Consider the following 18176-nt stretch of genomic DNA (forward strand, 5'->3'; position numbering starts at 1 on the left):
CGTCCTTCATTCCTCTCATCTTTCGTAGATTTTCCTTTCAAATAACCCTTTCAAATAAATTCTATCAGATGCCCTTTGTAATCTTCCTGCACCCAGAAACCTCCCCAGTTCCCTGGAAGACAATCTGGAAGACTTGACAAAAACTTCATGGTGAGACAAGGCTCATCAGGGTTTAATGAGCCCCACGGTGTATTTGGGCTGAGTCCGTGAACCTCAGGTGCTGAGAGGAGACTGAGGAAACCTCTCAAGAAGTCCAAGTCAGAAACAAAGCCCCAAGAGTGTGCAGCATTAATGGGCCCCACTGAGGGCTGCTGCTGACAAAGCCTCCCCAGGGACTCGTTAAAGCAAGTAACTGGAGGCTGTGATTACAGGACACAAAGGCAAAGTGCAGGTGTCTGATGGTGAGAAAACCCTTGGTTTGTTTGATGATGCAGAAAGGCCAAGCCCTGACCACAGCCCTTGGAGAAGCAGAGCCTGAAATCCTGAGAATGAAAGCTCTCCTCATAGGTCTTGATGAAAGAGGCAACTGCCATAGCCCAGGGCACAGAGGCCTTTTGTTCTTTTGGGCCTTTCAGCCATGCCAGAACCCTGCCATCTCTGCTGCAGGCTGTCCTACACTGGCCCATGCCTGCACCTCTTTCCCTTCAGGCTGTTGACCCCCATCTTGCTTTCCCAGCTAGCTCTCACCTGGCATTTCTGTACCTTCAGTCCCATCTCTGCACCCATGGCTGTCTGTTCCTTGAAACACAAAGCCATGGGCTGAGCCAGACTGGGTCTGGGTGACCTCTTGCACCACATGTCCACCCTTTGAGAGACATTTCTCTTTCCTAACTTTGAGTCTGAACCTTCCAGGCTGCACTTTGCAGAGGTTTCCTTCTCTTCCTGCTAGCAAGAAAACCTCCATCATCTCTGAAGCCACATTTCACCTAGTTGTAGGCTGCTACTACAGTGTCAATTCAGCAGGTGGAGTGAATATCGCTCAGCAAGCTGATCTAAAGGGGACTTACAGAAGAATGGGTGAGGTCATCAGTATAGAGAACTAAGCACCATGGGGGAGCAGTGGGAAAAGGCAATGGCCTGGATTGAGAACTTCTTGGCAAGAGCCAAAAGGAAAGGTGGTGTCCTTGGGTGCAAGGTACCCCATGCTCTGGGGACAGGGCACCTCATCTGGGACAGCTTCCTGCCTGTAGCACCCTCTCTGCTGCACACACCCCACTCTCTGCCCGCACTCTCAAGTGTCTCACAGAAGCTTTGCACCTCCCCTGCAGCAATGACACCTCACTGCAGGAGGTTCCTGCATTCCCCAGGCTCAGGGATGGATCCTGCATTCCAGGCAAGTTTGGGTAGTGCAGGAGAGGGAGACAGGAAGGTGGGCTCATGGGGCATGATGAGCAGCGTTCAGGCACCCCCAGCCTTGGGCATTCCCCATGTGCCACACGGAGGCATGTTCCCACGAGGGAAAGTTCTCAGATAGCCTGGGCAAGGAGTGGGGGGAAAGTGCAGCCCAGCCCTGGGAAGGGCACGTTCAGGCAGCTCTCTTGGAGTCTGGCACTGGAGCTGGCCATGCTCTGCTGTATGGAGTCCTCTGCTTCTCCCCATGAGAGCTCTGTGATCTGCCCTTTGAAACCGTGCTGCCCTGCTCTCCACAGAGGACAGATGTTTGTGGGGGTTCTTAAGATCAGTTTGTGTGTGAAGGCATCTTACAGGCAGTGCAAGTTTGAGCACAGGGGAAATGGGAAAGGACTGATGGATGCTGCAGCTCCCCTGGCTCTGCACTAAGCTTCAAAGAGCTGAGAATTTCTCCCTGTTTCAGTACTCTTCTGATTTTCTTTCAAAGAAACAATGTTTTATACCCCCCAAAACAACCTCAGCAATATTATGCCAGTAAATAAATAACACAGACAAAATGATTCTAAGGCCATGCTGAGCTTCAGTTGTGCAGCCCACATGCATCTGAATCAGGAGTACATGTAGAAAACTTTACAACCAAGTTGGATTTCATCTGAAATCCCTTGTGAAAATCAGAGCTCGAGAAATCACTGCTTCAGAGCAAAGCTGACTCCCATCCAATCCAGCCTTGAACACTGCCAGGGATGGGGCAGCCACAGCTTCTCTGGGCACCCTGTGCCAGTGTCCCACCACTCTCAAAGGGAACAACTTCATCTGAATGTCAAGCTAAATCTCCCTTTTTTTTTCAGCTTAAAGCCATTTCCCCTTGTCCTGTCACTGCACAGTCTCATAAAAAGCCCCTCTCCAGATTCTTTGTAGGCCCTGCTTAGACACGGGAAGACTGCTAAGATGTCTCTCTGGAACCTTCTCTTCTCCAGGCTGAAGACCAACATCTCTAAGCCTGTCATCATGGGAAACATGCTCCAGCCCTCAGGGCATCTTTGTGATAATTCATAAGCCCATCATTGAAGGATCATAAGAGAAGAGAGGTTGGAAGGGACTCCAGGAGGTCTCAAGTCTAAGCTGCCAGGACCAGAGTCAGAGCAAGTGGTTCCAGGCTTGATTCAGTGTAAGCTGAAATCCCCAAGGCCAGAGACTGCACAGCCTCTCTGGGTGACCTGATGCAGCCCTTGCCTGAGCCGATGGGAACAAGGTTTCCTTCTGTCCTGGCTGAACCTCTCCTCTGTCGCTGTCCCCCACTGCCTTTTGTCCTCCCACGAGGCACCATGGTGAGGAGCCTGGCTCTGTATTCTCCATGTCCTCCTTTCCGCTACAGGCAGCCAGTCCCCAACAGCCTTCCCTTCTCAAGATCTCAGGTCTCCATGAGCCTTCCCTTCTCCAGGCTGGAGAAGCCCAGCACCCCAGACTCTCCCCACAGGCACCATGCTCCAGTATCTCCTGATCTGAGGGCTCATTACTAAACCCACTCCTGAACTGGGGATGTGAAGCCTGGATGGAGGATTCCAGATAATCCCTTCCCTTGTTCTCCTGCCATGCTCCTGCTCATACAGCCCACGATGCTGCTGTCCTCCCTTGCTGCCAGGGCACACGCTGCCTCCTGTCCAGCTCCTGCCCACCCAAACCTTTCCCATGGGCTGTTCTCAGCAAGGAAGCCCCAGCCTGTGCCATTGCAGGGCAGTCCCCTGCAGGGACCCCTGTGTCCCCTGCTCCGCTGCCCAGGACACCCTGAGAGCTCTGCAGCCCCCCTATGCCTTCCCATCTCCCCACACCAGCACAACAGCCCCGGCCCCTGGGCTCCCCAAGAGCTCTTCCTGCTCCATCAGCAAGGGAAGGCAATGCAAGGCTAGGGAAGGCAAGGCAACGCAAGGCAAGAAATGGCAAGGCAAGGCAACTCATGGCAAGGCAAGGCAACTCAACGTAAGGCAAGGCAAGGCAAGGCAAGGCAAGGCCATGACAGGCCAGGCCAGGCCAGGCAAGGCAAGGAAATGCAAGGAAAGGCAAGGGAATGCAAGGCCAGGCAAGGCAATGCTAGGCAAGGCAAGGCATGTCCAGGCCAGGCTAGGCCAGGAAAGGCCAGGCAAGTCAAGGCAAGGCAAGAGAAGGACAGGCCAGGCCATGCCAGGCAAGGCAAGGCAAGGCTAGGCAAACAAGGGAAGGCATAGTAAGGGAATGGAAGACACGTCAAGACAAGTCAAGGCAAGGAAAAGCAAGGCATGGCAAAGGAAAGAATAGCATGGCGAGGCGATGCAAGGCAATGGAAGGCAAGGCAAGGCAAAACATGGCAAGAGAAGGAAAGTCATGGCGAGGTGAGGAGAGGCGAGGAGATGCGAGCTGAGGCAATGGAAGGCAAGGCATGGCAAGTCAAGGGAAGGAAAGGAAAGGCAAGGAAAGGCAAGGCAAGGCAAGGCAAGAAATGGCAAGGCAAGGCATTTCCAGGCCAGGCAAGGCAAGGAAAGGAAAGGAAAGGCAAGGCAATGGAAGGCCAGGCAAGGCAATGCTAGGCAAGGCAAAGCATGTCCAGGCCAGGCCAGGCCAGGCCAGGCCAGGCCAGGCAAGGCAAGGCAAGGCAAGGCAAGGCAAGGCAAGGCAAGGCAAGGCAAGGCAAGGTAAGGCAAGGCAAGGCAAGGCAAGGCAATGCAAGGCCAGGCAAGGCAATGCTAGGCAATGCTAGGCAAGGCAAAGCATGTCCAGGCCAGGCTAGGCCGGGAAAGGCCAGGCAAGTCAAGACAAGGCAAGGGAAGGACAGGCCAGGCCATGCCAGGCAAGGCAAGGCAAGGCTAGGCAAGGCAAGGCAAGGCTAGGCAAGGCAGGGCAAGGCATGGCAAGGGAAGGGAAGACACGGCAAGAGAAGTCAAGGCAAGGAAAGGCAAGGCATGGCAAAGGAAGGAATGGCATGGCAAGGCGATGCGAGGCAATGGAAGTCAAGGCAAGGCAAAACATGGCAAGGGAAGGAAAGTCATGGCAAGGTGAGGAGAGGCGAGGCTACACAAGGCAAGGCAAGGCAAGGCAAGGCATGGCAAGGCAAGGGAAAGAAATTCATGGTGAGTCGAGGTGAGGCGAGGCAAGGCAGGGCAACAGAAATAAAGACAGAGTGAGGTGAAGCGAGGCAATGCAAGGCAATGCATGGCAAGGCAAGGGAAGGAAATTCATGGTGAGGCGAGGTGAGGCGAGGCAAGGCAGGGCAACAGAAATAAAGACAGTGAGGTGAAGCGAGGCAATGCAAGGCAATGCATGGCAAGGCAAGGGAAGGAAATTCATGGTGAGGCGAGGTGAGGCAAGACAAGGCAGGGCAACAGAAATAAAGACAGAGTGAGGCGAGGCAAGGCGAGGCAAGGCAAGGAAAGGCAAGGCAAGGAAAGGCAAGGAAAGGAAAGGCGAGGCAAGGAAAGGGAAGGCATGGTGAGGCGAGGGGAGGCAAGGCAAGGCAAGGCGAGGTGAGGCAAGGCGAGGTGAGGCAAGGCAATGCAAGGCAAGGCAAGGCAAGGCGAGGTGAGGCAAGGCAATGCAAGGCAAGGCAAGGTAAGGCAAGGCCATTAAAGGCCAGGAAAGGCGAGGAGAGGTGAGGCAAGGAGAGGCAAGGGAAGGGAAGGAAAGAAAAGGCAAAGCAAGACCCAAACCTGACTCTGCTTAACTTTTGAGATCAGAAAAAATGGTGGTGGGTAAAACACACTCTGTGTGTGTGCCAACATGTGTTGCCTGGCCTGGACTAGCCTAGCCTGGCCTTGCCTGGTCTTGCCTTGCATTGACCTAACTTGCCTAGCCTTTCCTGGCATGGCTTGCCTGGCCTTTCTTTGCCTTGCATTGAATTGCCTTGCCATACCTTCCGTTGCTTGACTGTCCTGGCCTAGCCTGACCTTGCCCTGCTTGATGTGGTCTGTCCTGGCCTTGCAGGGCTTTTCTTGCCTTGCCTTGCCCTTCCTGGGCTGGCCTGGCCTTGACTTGCCTTGCTTTGCCTTGCCTTGCCTTACCTTGCCTTACCCATGCCTGGCCTTGCCTGGCATTGCCTTGCCTTGCCTTGCCTTGCACTGCCTTACCTTGCCTTGCCTTGCCTTCCCTTTCCTTGCCTTGCCTTCCATTGCCATGCCTTGCCTTGCCTTTTCTTTCCTTCCCTTGCCTTGCCTCGCCTCACCTTACCTCTTCTTGCCTTTCCTGACCTTTAATGGCCTTGCCTTGCCTTCCCTTGCCTTGCCTTGCATTGCCTTGCCTCCCCTTGCCTCATCATGCCTTCCCTTTCCTTTCCTTTCCTTTCCTTTCCTTTCCTTTCCTTTCCTTTCCTTTCCTTTCCTTTCCTTTCCTTTCCTTTCCTTTCCTTTCCTTTCCTTTCCTTTCCTTTCCTTTCCTTTCCTTTCCTTTCCTCTTTCCTTTCCTTTCCTTTCCTTTCCTTTCCTTTCCTTTCCTTTCCTTTCCTCTTTCCTTTCCTTTCCTTTCCTTTCCTTTCCTTTCCTTTCCTTCCCTTCCCTTCCCTTCCCTTCCCTTCCCTTCCCTTCCCTTTCCTTCCCTCTCCTTGCCTTGCCTTCCCTTGCCTTCCCTTGCCTTCCCTTGCCTTGCCTTCCCTTGCCTTGCCTTCCCTTGCCTTGCCTTCCCTTGCCTTGCCTTCCCTCACTATGTCTTTATTTCTGTTGCCCTGGCTTTGCCTCGCCTCACCTCAACTCACCATGAATTTCTTTCCCTTGCCTTGCCATGCCTTGCCTTCCATTGCCTCGCATCGCCTCGCCATGCTATTCCTTCCTTTGCCATGCCTTGCCTTTCCTTGCCTTGACTTGTCTTGCCATATCTTCCCTTCCCTTCCCTTGCCATGCCTTGCCTTGCCTTGCCTAGCCTTGCCTTGCCTTGCCATGCCTTGCCTTGCCTGGCATGGCCTGGCCTGTCCTTCCCTTGCCTTGCCTTGACTTGCCTCGCCTTTCCTGGCCTAGCCTGGCCTGGACATTCCTTGCCTTGCCTAGCATTGCCTTGCCTGGCCTTGCATTGCCTTGCCTTCCCTTGCATTTCCTTACCTTGCCTGGCCTGGCCTGTCATGGCCTTGCCTGTCCTTGCCTTGCCTTGCCATTTCTTGCCTTGCGTTGCCTTGCCTTCCTTAGCCTTGCATTGCCTTCCCTTGCTTTGCCTTCCTTTGTCTTGCATTGCCTTGCCTTGCTTGGCCTTGCTTGACACAGATCTCTTGCTGTGTCATGTGCACTTGCCAGTTACTGAGGAAAGTATCCATGGGCTGGGAAAGGAAACAGCGCAGGAGGGAATTTTTAGTTCATTGTAGCTCTTCCTGGGAAAACCTGTAGGGCTCTAGCATCTTGTTCCATATTTTCTGTGGTCACTGTAATGGGTTTCATTATTAAAAAAAGTATTTCATTTTCTACTTCCCTGTGTTCCAGGAGAAAGAGCAACAAGGGCCTCCCCTTGTGCCACAGCTTGTGACACTGTGCAAGACATGACGAGAAAAACAGCTGGGCTGGTACTTGTGGAGAAGCCTGTGGCCTGTAGAGCTTCATCAGGGACAAGGACAGGTTTCTGTGTAAGCACTGACTCAGTTCAGCCCAGCTGTGCTGTAGTGAAGAGCAGCACCCCTCGCTGCCCTGTGCGGAGTCGGGGCTGGGGTGTGTGCTCCCCACCCCTTCTCTCCTGCCTCCTTTCTCTGCAGTGAAACAGAAACTCTGTTCTCTGAAGAAATTCTTTCCGGTGTGGGTGGTGAGACACTGGAATGTGTTTCCCAGAGAAGTCCCCCATGCCTGTTCTGAAACTGTTTAGGGTTGCTGAAAGAATCACTTCCACAGATACCAGCAAAAGTGATTTTAATGTGAATTTCTAAAAGCAGGATTCCTCAGGATTTGGTGGCGAGGCCCCACTCCACCATCTACAAAAAGAGATTGTGTCAGACTTGGCAAGGATTTATCCAGGACTGGATTCAAGTGATTTACACAGCATTGAACTGAAATCATGTGTATAGAAACTGCAAACAGAAAGGAATAAGGGAGACCCTCTTGTTGAGTCACGAGGTTCAGATTGGATCTCTTTGCTTTCTAAGCTCCCTCTCCGAGAGCAGTCTGCGTGCAGCTGGATTCCATCTTAGTCTCAGGCCTGGTATTCATGTAAAGGATCACAAATACCAGCTAGCAGCAGTTTGCATTTGTAAACTCAATCACAGGATTTCTAACAGCACTTGATCACTGAAGCTAATATACACGCACTTGCAATTAAATATCCAACCTAACACAACACACTGAGATGGAGCTAGATGGCTGTGCACAGATCTAGATGCATCCCTATGCTAAAGCTGCCCTTGGTGAAGTGAAAAGTAAAAGCAGAGCACAATACTCACAGCAGCTCTGGAAGCATTCCTCAGCGGGCGAAGGGCTGAGTGTCAGTGAGCAGCAGGATCGGCCCAGCCAGATGATCCCCCTATTAGCTAAACTGGAGAGGTTAGGGGGCTATCAGAGATGCCTCACTATGAGGGAGATGCTGCCCACAGCACACTGCGGTCCAGGAGAGGGTTAGGGTTAGTGTTAGGGTTAGGGGTTAGAGCTCAAAGGATCTCTCTCGGGACTAAAAGTTCTAGGGTTGTCAGAGAGGTGTGCTCACCTCTTGCCCCTGTGCCAGCAAAGAGACTAGTACTGAATTCCGGTTATAAATTGAGGGCAATGTTTGGTTGCTTTACTCAGTTGTTAAGAATTTCTTAAATGTGTTTAAGTACGATTATATACATGGAGAGGATTCTGCATCAACATAACTTGTCCAGCTGATTTCTATACTCTAATGCATAGCAGAATGTTTACCATCAAACAGAATTGGATATTAAATTAGTGAAATTAAGGTACGATGTAAAATTCAACTTTAAAGCCCCAGTTGCTGTTGCTGACCATCCAAACAGGGTATCCTAATGAAGATGTTCTCATGCGCAGTGTGTGGACTTGCCAGAGACAGTTTAACGGTTGGACTCGATGTTCTCAAAGGGCCATTTTCAAATTCATTGATTGATTGTAAGAAATGAAGATTTTCAGCCTTAAATCTTTGTATCATCAGAGAACTGGCACTGCAGGAAGGCAGTGTGCCTCCCAGCTGAGGGAGGGAAGATCAGTGCTTGCTACAGGCTGTTTCCCATGGTGTTTCCCTGGAGCCCCAGGGAGCCCTGGAAGGAGCCCAGTGGGGCAGAGGCAGAGACACCTTGGGCTGGGCCTCTGCTGCTAAGCTGGGACCGAGGGGAGACCTGCGAGACACAGGGAGCTTAAAGGCACTTGGCAGTGGAGGATGCTGAGGAGGAGGAGGAGGAACCTTCTGAAGGAGAAACCTTCCCAGCCCTGTTTGTGGTAAGCCACTGTGTGCAGGGCAATGCAGCTGCAGTTTCTCTCTGTGTAGATAAGGAGGAGGATGTGCTGCAGAGCAGGGCTTCCCCTGCACCATGCAGGGACAGGACAAGGCAGGTCCCTTGTCCCGGGGCTGGCTGCAGGGTGTGAATGTGGGTGTGCAGCCAGGGGTGCCCAGCGCTGCCCTTGCAGCAGGGTCCCTGCAGCCCAAAGGCTGTGTGCAGGGGCAGGGACTCTGCTGCCTGCCAGGGTCAACACTCAGCCTGCCAGCGAGCTCCCCATGGAGCTCATGGGGAGCTGAGGGGAAAGGAGAAACTCCTGACAGGGAAGGGAAGTGCTGTATGGGTGACGCTGCTCCAATCTGCCGTCACTCTGAGCACTTCTTCAGAGGGTCCCTCTGAAAGACACTGAGGCATCATTTACCTGATAGGGAAGGATCCTGAGCTTTGATGTTTTTCCCTCTTGGTGGGCAGGTTGGGCAGTGGGAGCTGGGAATTTACTTCTCTGCTTTGGGGGAGGCACCGAGAGTCTTGTGAGGGCTTGTGTGAGCTGCTCCTGAGCCCCTGCACGGGCAGGGGTGTGCAGGGCAGAGCTGAGCACACAGCCCATGGCATGGGCTCTGGGAGCACTGAGAGGGAGCAGAGGTGTGCACAGAGCAGCAGCTCCTGGCAGGGACAGCTCCAGGCAGCAGAGACATCGGAAGGGAGTGGGGGGAAAGTGCAGCCCAGCCCTGGGGAGGTTCAGGCAGGTCTCTTGGGGTCTGCCACTGGGGGTGGCTGCTGGCCGTACTCTGCTGCACACAGCCCTTTGCTTCTCAGCGTGAGAGCTCTGTGGACTGTCCTTTGAAACTGTTCTCCTCTGGTCTCAGCACAGGACAGATGTTTGTGGGAGTTCTTAAGATTAATTTGTGTGTGAAGGCACCTTACAGGCAGTGCAAGTTTGAGCACAGGGCAATTGGGAGAGGACTGATGGACACTGCAGCTCTCTTGTTTCTGCAAAGAACTGAGCCTTTTTGCCTGATGCAATGCTCTTCTGATTGTACCTAGGAAGAAGCCTCAGCAGTGTAATGACATGACTGGGGACGACGCTGAACCTCTCCTCTCCTGCTAATATGTGCTCAGTTGTGAATGTGTAAACTGAACTTCTGTATCTGACATCCCTCCTGTCCTAACCTGTCACTGCCTTTTTCTCCTCTGACACTGCCCCATGCCCAGAGGCAGCAGATGTCCAACGGCAGCTCCATCACCCAGTTCCTCCTCCTGCCATTCGCACACACGCGGGAGCTGCAGCTCTGCCACTTCTGGCTCTTCCTGGGCATCTCCCTGGCTGCGCTCCTGGGCAACGGCCTCATCATCACCAGCACAGCCTGCGACCAGCGCCTCCACACCCCCAGGTACTTCTTCCTCCTCAACCTCTCCCTGCTGGACCTGGGCTGCATCTCCACCACTGTCCCCAAATCCATGGCCAATTCCCTCTGGGACACCAGGGCCATCTCTTACACAGGTTGTGCTGCACAGCTCTTTTTTGTTCTCTTATACATTTCAGCAGAGTATTTTCTCCTCACTGCCATGTCCTATGACCGCTATGTGGCCATCTGCAAGCCCCTGCACTATGGGACCCTCCTGGGCAGCAGAGCTTGTGTCCACATGGCAGCAGCTGCCTGGGGCACTGGGTTTCTCAATGCCCTGGTGCACACAGCCAATACATTTTCACTGCCCCTCTGCCGAGGCAATGATGTGGAGCAGTTCTTCTGTGAAATCCCCCAGATCCTCAAGCTCTCCTGCTCACACTCCTACCTCAGGGAAGTTGGGCTTGTTGTGGTTGGTGTCCTGATTGCTGTTGGCTGTTTTGTTTTCATTGTGGGGTCCTATGTGCAGATCTTCAGGGCTGTGCTGAGGATGCCCTCTGAGCAGGGACGCCACAAAGCCTTTTCCACGTGCCTCCCTCACCTGGCCGTGCTTTCCCTCTTTGTCAACACTGTTGTCTTTGCCTACTTGAAGCCGCCCTCCATCTCCTCCCCATCCCTGGATCTGGTGGTGTCAGTGCTGTACTCGGTGGTGCCTCCAGCAGTGAACCCCCTCATCTACAGCCTGAGGAACCAGGAGCTCAAGGATGCTGTGAGGAAGCTGGTGACCAGATGTTTCAGCAGATATACGCTGCTTGCTTTAGCCTTGAAAGGGCTTCCAGTGTAGGTCATGACAGGCCATGTCTGTCTTTCCTGCTTTACATTTGTTTTCCTATTTCAATTTGTGATGATGTTGTCTTCATAGAAATGTCAGTTTTCATCTCCTCCTAATTAAGTTGCCACTCGTGTTGTGTGGCCCACAGACTTCGTGTCACTCTGGTCTCTGACTGTATTTAAGGGAAATAAATGATCCTGCAGCAACTTCTTCTCTGTGATATGTCCTCACATGGCAGGAGTGAAGGGGAATGAAAGCAGCTTTCTGGCTGCTCCAGCTCTGGGATGGCTGCTCTGTGCCTGGAGCAGGAAGAGCCCTTGGGGAGCCCATTGAATGGGGCTGTTGTGCTGGTGTGGGGCGATGGGAAAGCATGGGGGGGCTGCAGAGCTCTCAGGGAGTCCTGGGCAGGGGAGCAGGGGACACAGGGGTCCTGCAGGGATCTCCCCTGCAATGGCAGAGGCTGGGGCTGCCTGGCTGAGAACAGCACATGGAAAGGTCTGGGTGGGCAGGAGCTGGACAGGAGGCAGCAAGGGAGGACAGCAGCATCGCGGGCTGTATGAGCAGGAGCACGGCTGGAGAACAAGGGAAGGGATGATCTGGAATACTCCATACAGGTTTCAGATCCCCTGTTCAGGAATGCTATTGGCAAGCAGGAGGGGGTTTAGCAATGGGCCCTCAGGACAGGCAGGGACTGGAGCACGGTGCCTGTGGGGAGAGGCTGGGGAAGCTGGGCTTGTCCATCCTGGAGAAGGGAAGGCTGATGGGGACCTGAGATCTTGGGAAGGGAAGGCTGTTGGGGACTGGCCTCCTGTAGCGGCAAGGAGGACATGGAGAATACAGAGACAGGCTCCTCACCGTGGTGCCTGGTGGGAGGACAAAAGGCAGTGGGGGACAGTGACAGAGGAGAGGTTCAGCCAGGACAGAAGGAAACCTTGCTCCCATCGGCTCAGGCAAGTGCTGCATCAGGTCACCCAGAGAGGCTGTGCAGTCTCTGGCCTTGGGGATTTCCAACTCAGCCTGAATTGAGCCTTGAACCACTTGCTCTTACCCTGTTCATGATGGGTTGGACTTGAGACCTCCTGGGGTCCCCTCCAACCTCTGTTCACTTCTGATCCTACAATGATGGGCTTAAGAAAGGTCACAAAGATGCTCTAAGGGCTGGAGAACGTCTCCAATGGAAACGGACTGAGAGATGTGGGTGTTCAACCTGGAGAAGAGAAGGCTCCAGGGAGATATCTTAGCAATCTCTCCATATCTAAGCAGGGCCTACAAGAAATCTGGAGAGGGGTTTTTGCAAGGGCCTGCAGTGACAGAACAAGGGGGAATGGCTTTAAGCTGAAAACGGGGAGATTTACCTTGGACATTCAGATGAAGTTGTTCCCTTTGAGAGTGGTGGGACACTGGCACAGGGTGTCCAGAGAAGCTGTGTCTGCCCCATCCCTGGCAGTGTTCAAGGCCAGGTTGGATGGGAGTCAGCTTTGCTCTGAAGCAGTGCTTTGTCCACCTCTGATGTCCACAAGGGATGACAGATGAAATCCAACTTTATTGTAAAGTTCACTACTTGTACTCATGACTCGAGTGAGTCTGGGCTGCACAAGAGAGGCTCAGCATGGCCTTAGAGTCATTTGGACTGTGTTATTTATTTACTGGCAGAATACTGCTGAGGTGTTTTTTTTTTTTTTGGGGGTGGGGGGTATAAAACATTCTTTGTTTGACAGAAAATCAGAACAATATTGACACAGGGAGAAGTTCTCAGCTGCTTGTAGCTTAGTGCAGAGCAAGGAGGGCTGCAGTGTCCATCAGTCCTTTCCCGTTTGCCCTCTGCTTACAACACTTGTGTATGATGCCTTCACACACAAATTGATCTTAAGAACCCCCACAAACACCTGCCCTGTGCTGAAAGCAGGGGAGAACGGTTTCAAAGGGCAGATCACGGAGCTCTCATGGGGAGAAGCAAAGGACTGCGTGCAGCAGAGAACAGCCAGCAGCCACCTCCAGTCCCAGATGAGGTGCCCTGTCCCCAGAGCATGGTTTACCTTGCACCCAAGGACACCACATCTCCTTTTGGGTCTTCCCAATTAGTTCTCAATCCAGACCATTGCCTTTTCCCACTGCTCTCTCATGGTGCTTAGTTCTCTATACTGATGGCATCACCCATTCCTCTAGGAGCCTCCTTTAGATCAGCTTGCTGAGGGATATTCAATGCATCTCTTGAATTGACACTATAGTAGCAGCCTACAACTAGGTGAAATGTGGCTTCAGAGATGATGGAGGTTTTCTTGCTAGCAGGAAGAGAAGGAAACCTCTGCAAAGTGCAGCTTGGAAGGTTCAGACTCAAAGTTAGGAAAGAGAAATGTCTCTCAAAAGGTGGACTTGTGGTGCAAGAGGTCACCCAGACCCAGTCTGGCTCAGCCCATGGCTTTGTGTTTCAAGGACCTGACAGCAACGGGTGCAGAGATGGGACTGAAGGTACAGAAATGCCAGGTGAGAGCTAGGTGGGAAAGCAAGATGGGTGTCAACAGCCTGAAGGGAAAGAGGTGCAGGCATGGGCCAGTGTAGGACAGCCTGCAGCAGAGATGACAGGGTTCTGGCATGACTGATAGGCCCGAAAGAACAAAAGGCCTCTGTGCCCTGGGCTATGGCAGTTGCCTCTTTCATCAAGGCCTATGAGGAGAACTTTCACTCTCAGGATTTCAGGCTCTGCTTCTCCAAGGGCTGTGGTCAGGGCTTGGCCCTTCTGCATCATCAAACAAACCAAGGGTTTTCTCACCATCAGACACCTGCACTTTGCCTTTGTCTCCTGTAATCACAGCCTCCAGTTACTTGCTTTAACGAGTCCCTGGGGAGGCTTTGTCAGCAGCAGCCCTCAGTGGGGCCCATGAATGCTGAAGGGACCTGGGGCTTTGTTTCTGACTTGAACTTCTTGAGAGGTTTCCTCAGTCTCCTCTCAGCACCTGAGGTTCACGGACTCAGCCCAAATACACCATGGGACTCATTAAACCCTGATGAGCCATGTCTCAGCATGTAGTTTTTGTCAAGTCTTCCAGATTGTCTTCCAGGGAACTGGGGAGGTTTCTGGGTGCAGGAAGATTACAAAGGGCATCTGATAGAAGTTATTTGAAAGGGTTATTTGAAAGGAAAATCTATGAAAGATGAGAGGAATGAAGGACGCGGTGTAACAGGCAGGACAGTGGCAGGGCAGTTACAGGGGAAGATCGGCATTCCTTTGGGATCCCCCTTGTGAAAAGTCATTGGATTGGCAGAGGTCTCTTGGGAGGGAGGACAAGGACACGTTGCGCTTACCTTTGATAAAGGTGCCAAGGGCAACCCAGGGGAACCCAGGCTGCACAAGCTGCCTTTGGTGAGGCGTGTGCCAGCATCAGAGTCCTCTTGGGTGACACCTCTGGGCACCTAAAAGCCGTCCGAAGGGTAACTGCTGCCTGGCCAAGCTGAGAGCCTGCAGTTGTGCGTGAGGAGGCAAAGAGTGGATGTGGTTTCCCTCAGCTTCAGCACAGCTCTTGGCACGGTCTCCCTCAAGGCTGCTGTACCCAAGGGGTACACCACAGACATAACAATCCTCCTGTCCTTATACTCCTCCTTGTCTCAAATTCCCCCTTTTTCTGTCCTTTTGCAAATTCTTTTGCAACATTTTTTATATTACCATTACCGTCTAAAGTCTTTTTGAAATAATTTCCCGTTTCTACCTGGTGCTTAATTTCGTTCCTTTGCCAATCGTCATAATTTATCATAGACCATTTACAACAGCAGAGGGAACGTTGTATCATACCGCAAGTAATCAATATTAAAACAAATAACATCAATATTCCTGCAACCGGTTGCCTCAACCAGGAGAGATCAGGTAACCATGAAATTAAATTTTTCCATATTTCTTCAAAACCCCAGGAGGTGTCATCCATGGCCATTTCATGAAATATCTTAGTTTGTTTCCAAATTTCCCCCAGATCTGTTTCGATTCTGCCACTTTAGTCTGTATAGGAACAACAACTTTCATTGATTATGGAAGAAACCCCTCCTTGTCCTGCCAGTAACATGTCTAGAGCTATTCAGTTTTGTAATACCACTTCAGACAGGCTGGTTATCTCTTGCTGTTCTGCCTGAATTATATCAATGGTTTTACTTTCCATTTCCTCTATGGTTGCTGAGATATTTACAATTGCCTTCTCTAATTCACTTACTCCCAAAGATGGAATTAGCCCTCTTACAAAACTATGAAATGCAGTGTGTCATTCAATAATAGGGTTAAACCTTCTCTTAACCCGTTTAGCAAAACTTCTAATCCAGGTCCCAGAAGGATACCTGTTGATAATAGTAAAATTGGGTATTACAGCACCTAAGGTGCATGCCTCCTTCCAGCTGGGGGGCAGAGTCTTATAAGCATTTTCTCCACATAACCAGTACCTTTAGGAACAGGCCATCACTGAACTACAATACCATCTATATTAATAGCACGATTGCAATTTGAATGGTGACCTACATCTGTGGCATTGAAACAAGCATGATCTCCTACCCTGGTTCCTGGTGTAATACATCTTTGTGCACAGGTGTAATGTTTATTACCTGGATTAGGATTAACTATTCCAAAGTTTAACCTTTCCTTCGAATACAGATTGCTAGTGTTCACCCACAAATTTGTCCATGAGGCAGTGTTTGGAATTGGAACTCCAATTAATGGGAGATCCAGGCTTTCTCCTGATTTAGGCAACTGTGCACACACCCAATAGTCAGTACGATTAAAAACATTAGTAATATTCTGCACTAACTTCAGGTGTAAGTTCTGGTCCCAAGCTCGTGCGCCAGTTATCATATGAGTCCAAATTATGACCGACGCAATTTCATACGTAAGGGTCCTGAAGGTTCGATCCGCCATGTCTTCTGTAGCTCTGGTGCTTTCTTAATTCTTGAATGATGTATCCAAGCAGGTTGTTCCTTTATCTTCACTGCTGTAAAGGGGGTCAGTAATATTGTAGGGGAGTCGTAGAAGAGTCATAGTGTGGTAGAGGAGGCATAGAGGAGTCAGATGGCTAACAGACGGCTCATAGAGCAATCTTAGGAGTCATAGTAGAGTCACAATGGGGGTCATAGAGGTGTCATAGAGGCATCATAGTGGCATCATAGAGGTGTCATAGAGGAGTCATAGAGGAGTCTTAGGGGAGTCATAGAGGAGTCATAGAGGTGTCATAGAGGTGTCATAGAGGAGTCCTAGAGAAGTCATACAGGAGTCCTGGATGAGTCATAGAGAGGTCATAGAGCAGTCGTAGAGGAGTCATGGAGGGGTCATAGAGGACTCATAGATGGGTCATTGAGTGGTCATAGAGGAGTCACAGAGGGGTCATGGAGAAGTCATAGAGGAGTCATAGAGGTGTCATGGAGGATTCATGGAGGAGTCATAGAGGAGTCATGAAGGAGTCATACAGGAGTCTGAGAGGAGTCTTGATGTCAAAAGTCACAGAGGTGTCATTGAGAAGTCATAGAGCAGTCATACAGCAGTAACAATGTAGTCATAGAGGAGTCATGGACGAGTCATAGAGGAGTCATAGTGACATAGAGGAATCACAGAGTTGTCATAGAGGTGTCCTAGAAAAGTCAGAGAGGAGTCACAGAGGAATCAGAGAGTCATAGGGCAGTCATAGAGAAGTCATAGAGTCATAGAGGAGTCACAGAGGTTTCATAGAGGTTTCATAGAGGAGTCATAGAGGAGTCGAAGACGGGTCATAGACGCGTCACAGAGGCATTATAGAGGTGTCATAGAAAAGTCATCCTGTCCAAGACTCATAGAGGATTCGGAGAGGAGTCATAGAGTCATAGAGTCATGGAGGTGTCATAGACGACTCATAGAGGAGTTGTAGAGGAGTCATAGAGGAGTCATAGTGTTATAGAGGAGTCATAGAGGAGTCATAGAAGAGTCGGGGGCTCATTGACGACTCAGAGGAGTCATAATAGTCATAGTGGAGTCAGAGGGGTCATAGATGCGTCATAGAAGCATCATAGATGTGTCATAGAGGAGTCATAAAGGTTTCATAGAGTTATAGAGGAGACATTCAGGAATCATAGGGGAGTTATAAAAGAGTCATGGAAGAGTCATAGAGGAGTCATAGAGGAGTCAGAGGAGTCAGAGGAGTCATAGAGGACTCATAGAGGGGTCATAGAGAAGTCATAGAGGAGTCATAGAGGAGTCATAGAGGAGTCACAGAGGAGTCATACTGTCCTAGAGTCAAAGAGGGGTCATAGAAGAGTCATAGTGTCATAGAGTCATAGGGGTGTCATAGAGGAGTCATAGAGCAGTCAAATATCAGTCATAGAGGAGTCATAAAGGAGTCATAGAGGAGTCATAGAGCAGTCAAATATCAGTCATAGAGGAGTCATAAAGGAGTCATAGAGGAGTCATACAGCATTCACAGGGGAGTCATAGAGAGTCATAGAGAAGTCATAGAAGAGTCATGGAGGAATCATGGAGGTATCATAGAGGAGTTATAGAGGAGCCATTGTGTCATAAGGGCATAGCGGAGTCATAGACAGGTCGTAGAGAAGTCATAGAAGTTTCATTTAGTGGTCCTAGAGGAGTCATAGAGGGGTCATGGAGGAGTCATAGAGAAGTCATAAATTCATACATGTGTCATAGAGGAATCAGAGAGGAGTCACAGGAGTCATAGAGTAGTCGGAGAAGTCATAGTGGAGACATAGAGGAGTCATAGAGTAGTCATAGAGGTGTCATAGAGGAGTCATGTAAGAGTCATGGAAGAGTCATAGAGGAGTCATAGAGGAGTTATATTGGAGTCATAATGGAGTCATAGAGAAGTCATGGAATAGTCATGGAGGAGTCATGGAAGCGTCATAGAGGAGTCATAGCGGAGTCATAGGCGTGTCATAGGGGACTCATAGAGGAGTCATAGGGGAGTCATGGAGGAGTGGTAGATGAGTCGTCGAGGAGTCATACTGGAGTCATAGAAGAGTCCTAGGGGACTCATAGAGGAGTCCTAGAGGAGTCAAAGAAGATTCTTAGAGGCATCTTAGAGGAGTCATATAAGATTATTAGAGGGTTCATTGAATAGTCACAGATGAGTCATAGAGGATTTATAGTGGAGTTATAGTGGAGTCATAGTGGAGTCATAGAGGAGTCATAGAATGGTCAAAGTGGAGGCATAGAGGAATCATAGAGGATTCAGAGAGGAGTCAGAGAGGAGTCAGAGAGTCATAGAGGTGTCACAGAGTCACAGATGTGTCATAGAGGCGTTATGGAGGAGTTAAGGAGGATTCATAGATGAGTCGTGGTGGA

At 50.8% G+C, this 18176-nt stretch overlaps 2 protein-coding genes across 5 annotated transcripts in view; one reads left to right on the plus strand and one right to left on the minus strand.

Moving 5' to 3' along the window:
- Positions 1 to 18176, minus strand: part of LOC133280764 (olfactory receptor 14C36-like) — a 781395-nt gene that overhangs the window by 63783 nt on the left and 699436 nt on the right. The window lies entirely within an intron of this gene.
- On the plus strand, positions 10271 to 11547 carry LOC133280732 (olfactory receptor 14J1-like). The gene is made up of 2 exons (XM_061475667.1): positions 10271 to 10830; positions 11517 to 11547. Exons 1-2 carry the CDS (start codon positions 10271 to 10273, stop codon positions 11545 to 11547), a joined length of 591 nt encoding a protein of 196 aa, XP_061331651.1.

The sequence above is a fragment of the Pezoporus flaviventris genome, unplaced genomic scaffold (assembly GCF_033815535.1).
Source record: "Pezoporus flaviventris isolate CSIRO_AGI_PZ_B2104156 unplaced genomic scaffold, CSIRO_AGI_Pfla_v1 ptg000088l, whole genome shotgun sequence".
Classification (NCBI taxonomy): Eukaryota; Metazoa; Chordata; class Aves; order Psittaciformes; family Psittacidae; genus Pezoporus; species Pezoporus flaviventris.

Excerpts from the sequence above, each read along its gene's own strand:
- LOC133280732 (XM_061475667.1), top strand. The coding sequence starts at position 10,271 with ATGTCCTATGACCGCTATGTGGCCATCTGCAAGCCCCTGCACTATGGG. Across the intron at positions 10,831-11,516 it reads AAGGATGCTGTGAGGAAGCT|GAATGCTATTGGCAAGCAGG; the intron begins GGTGACCAGATG and ends TCCCCTGTTCAG.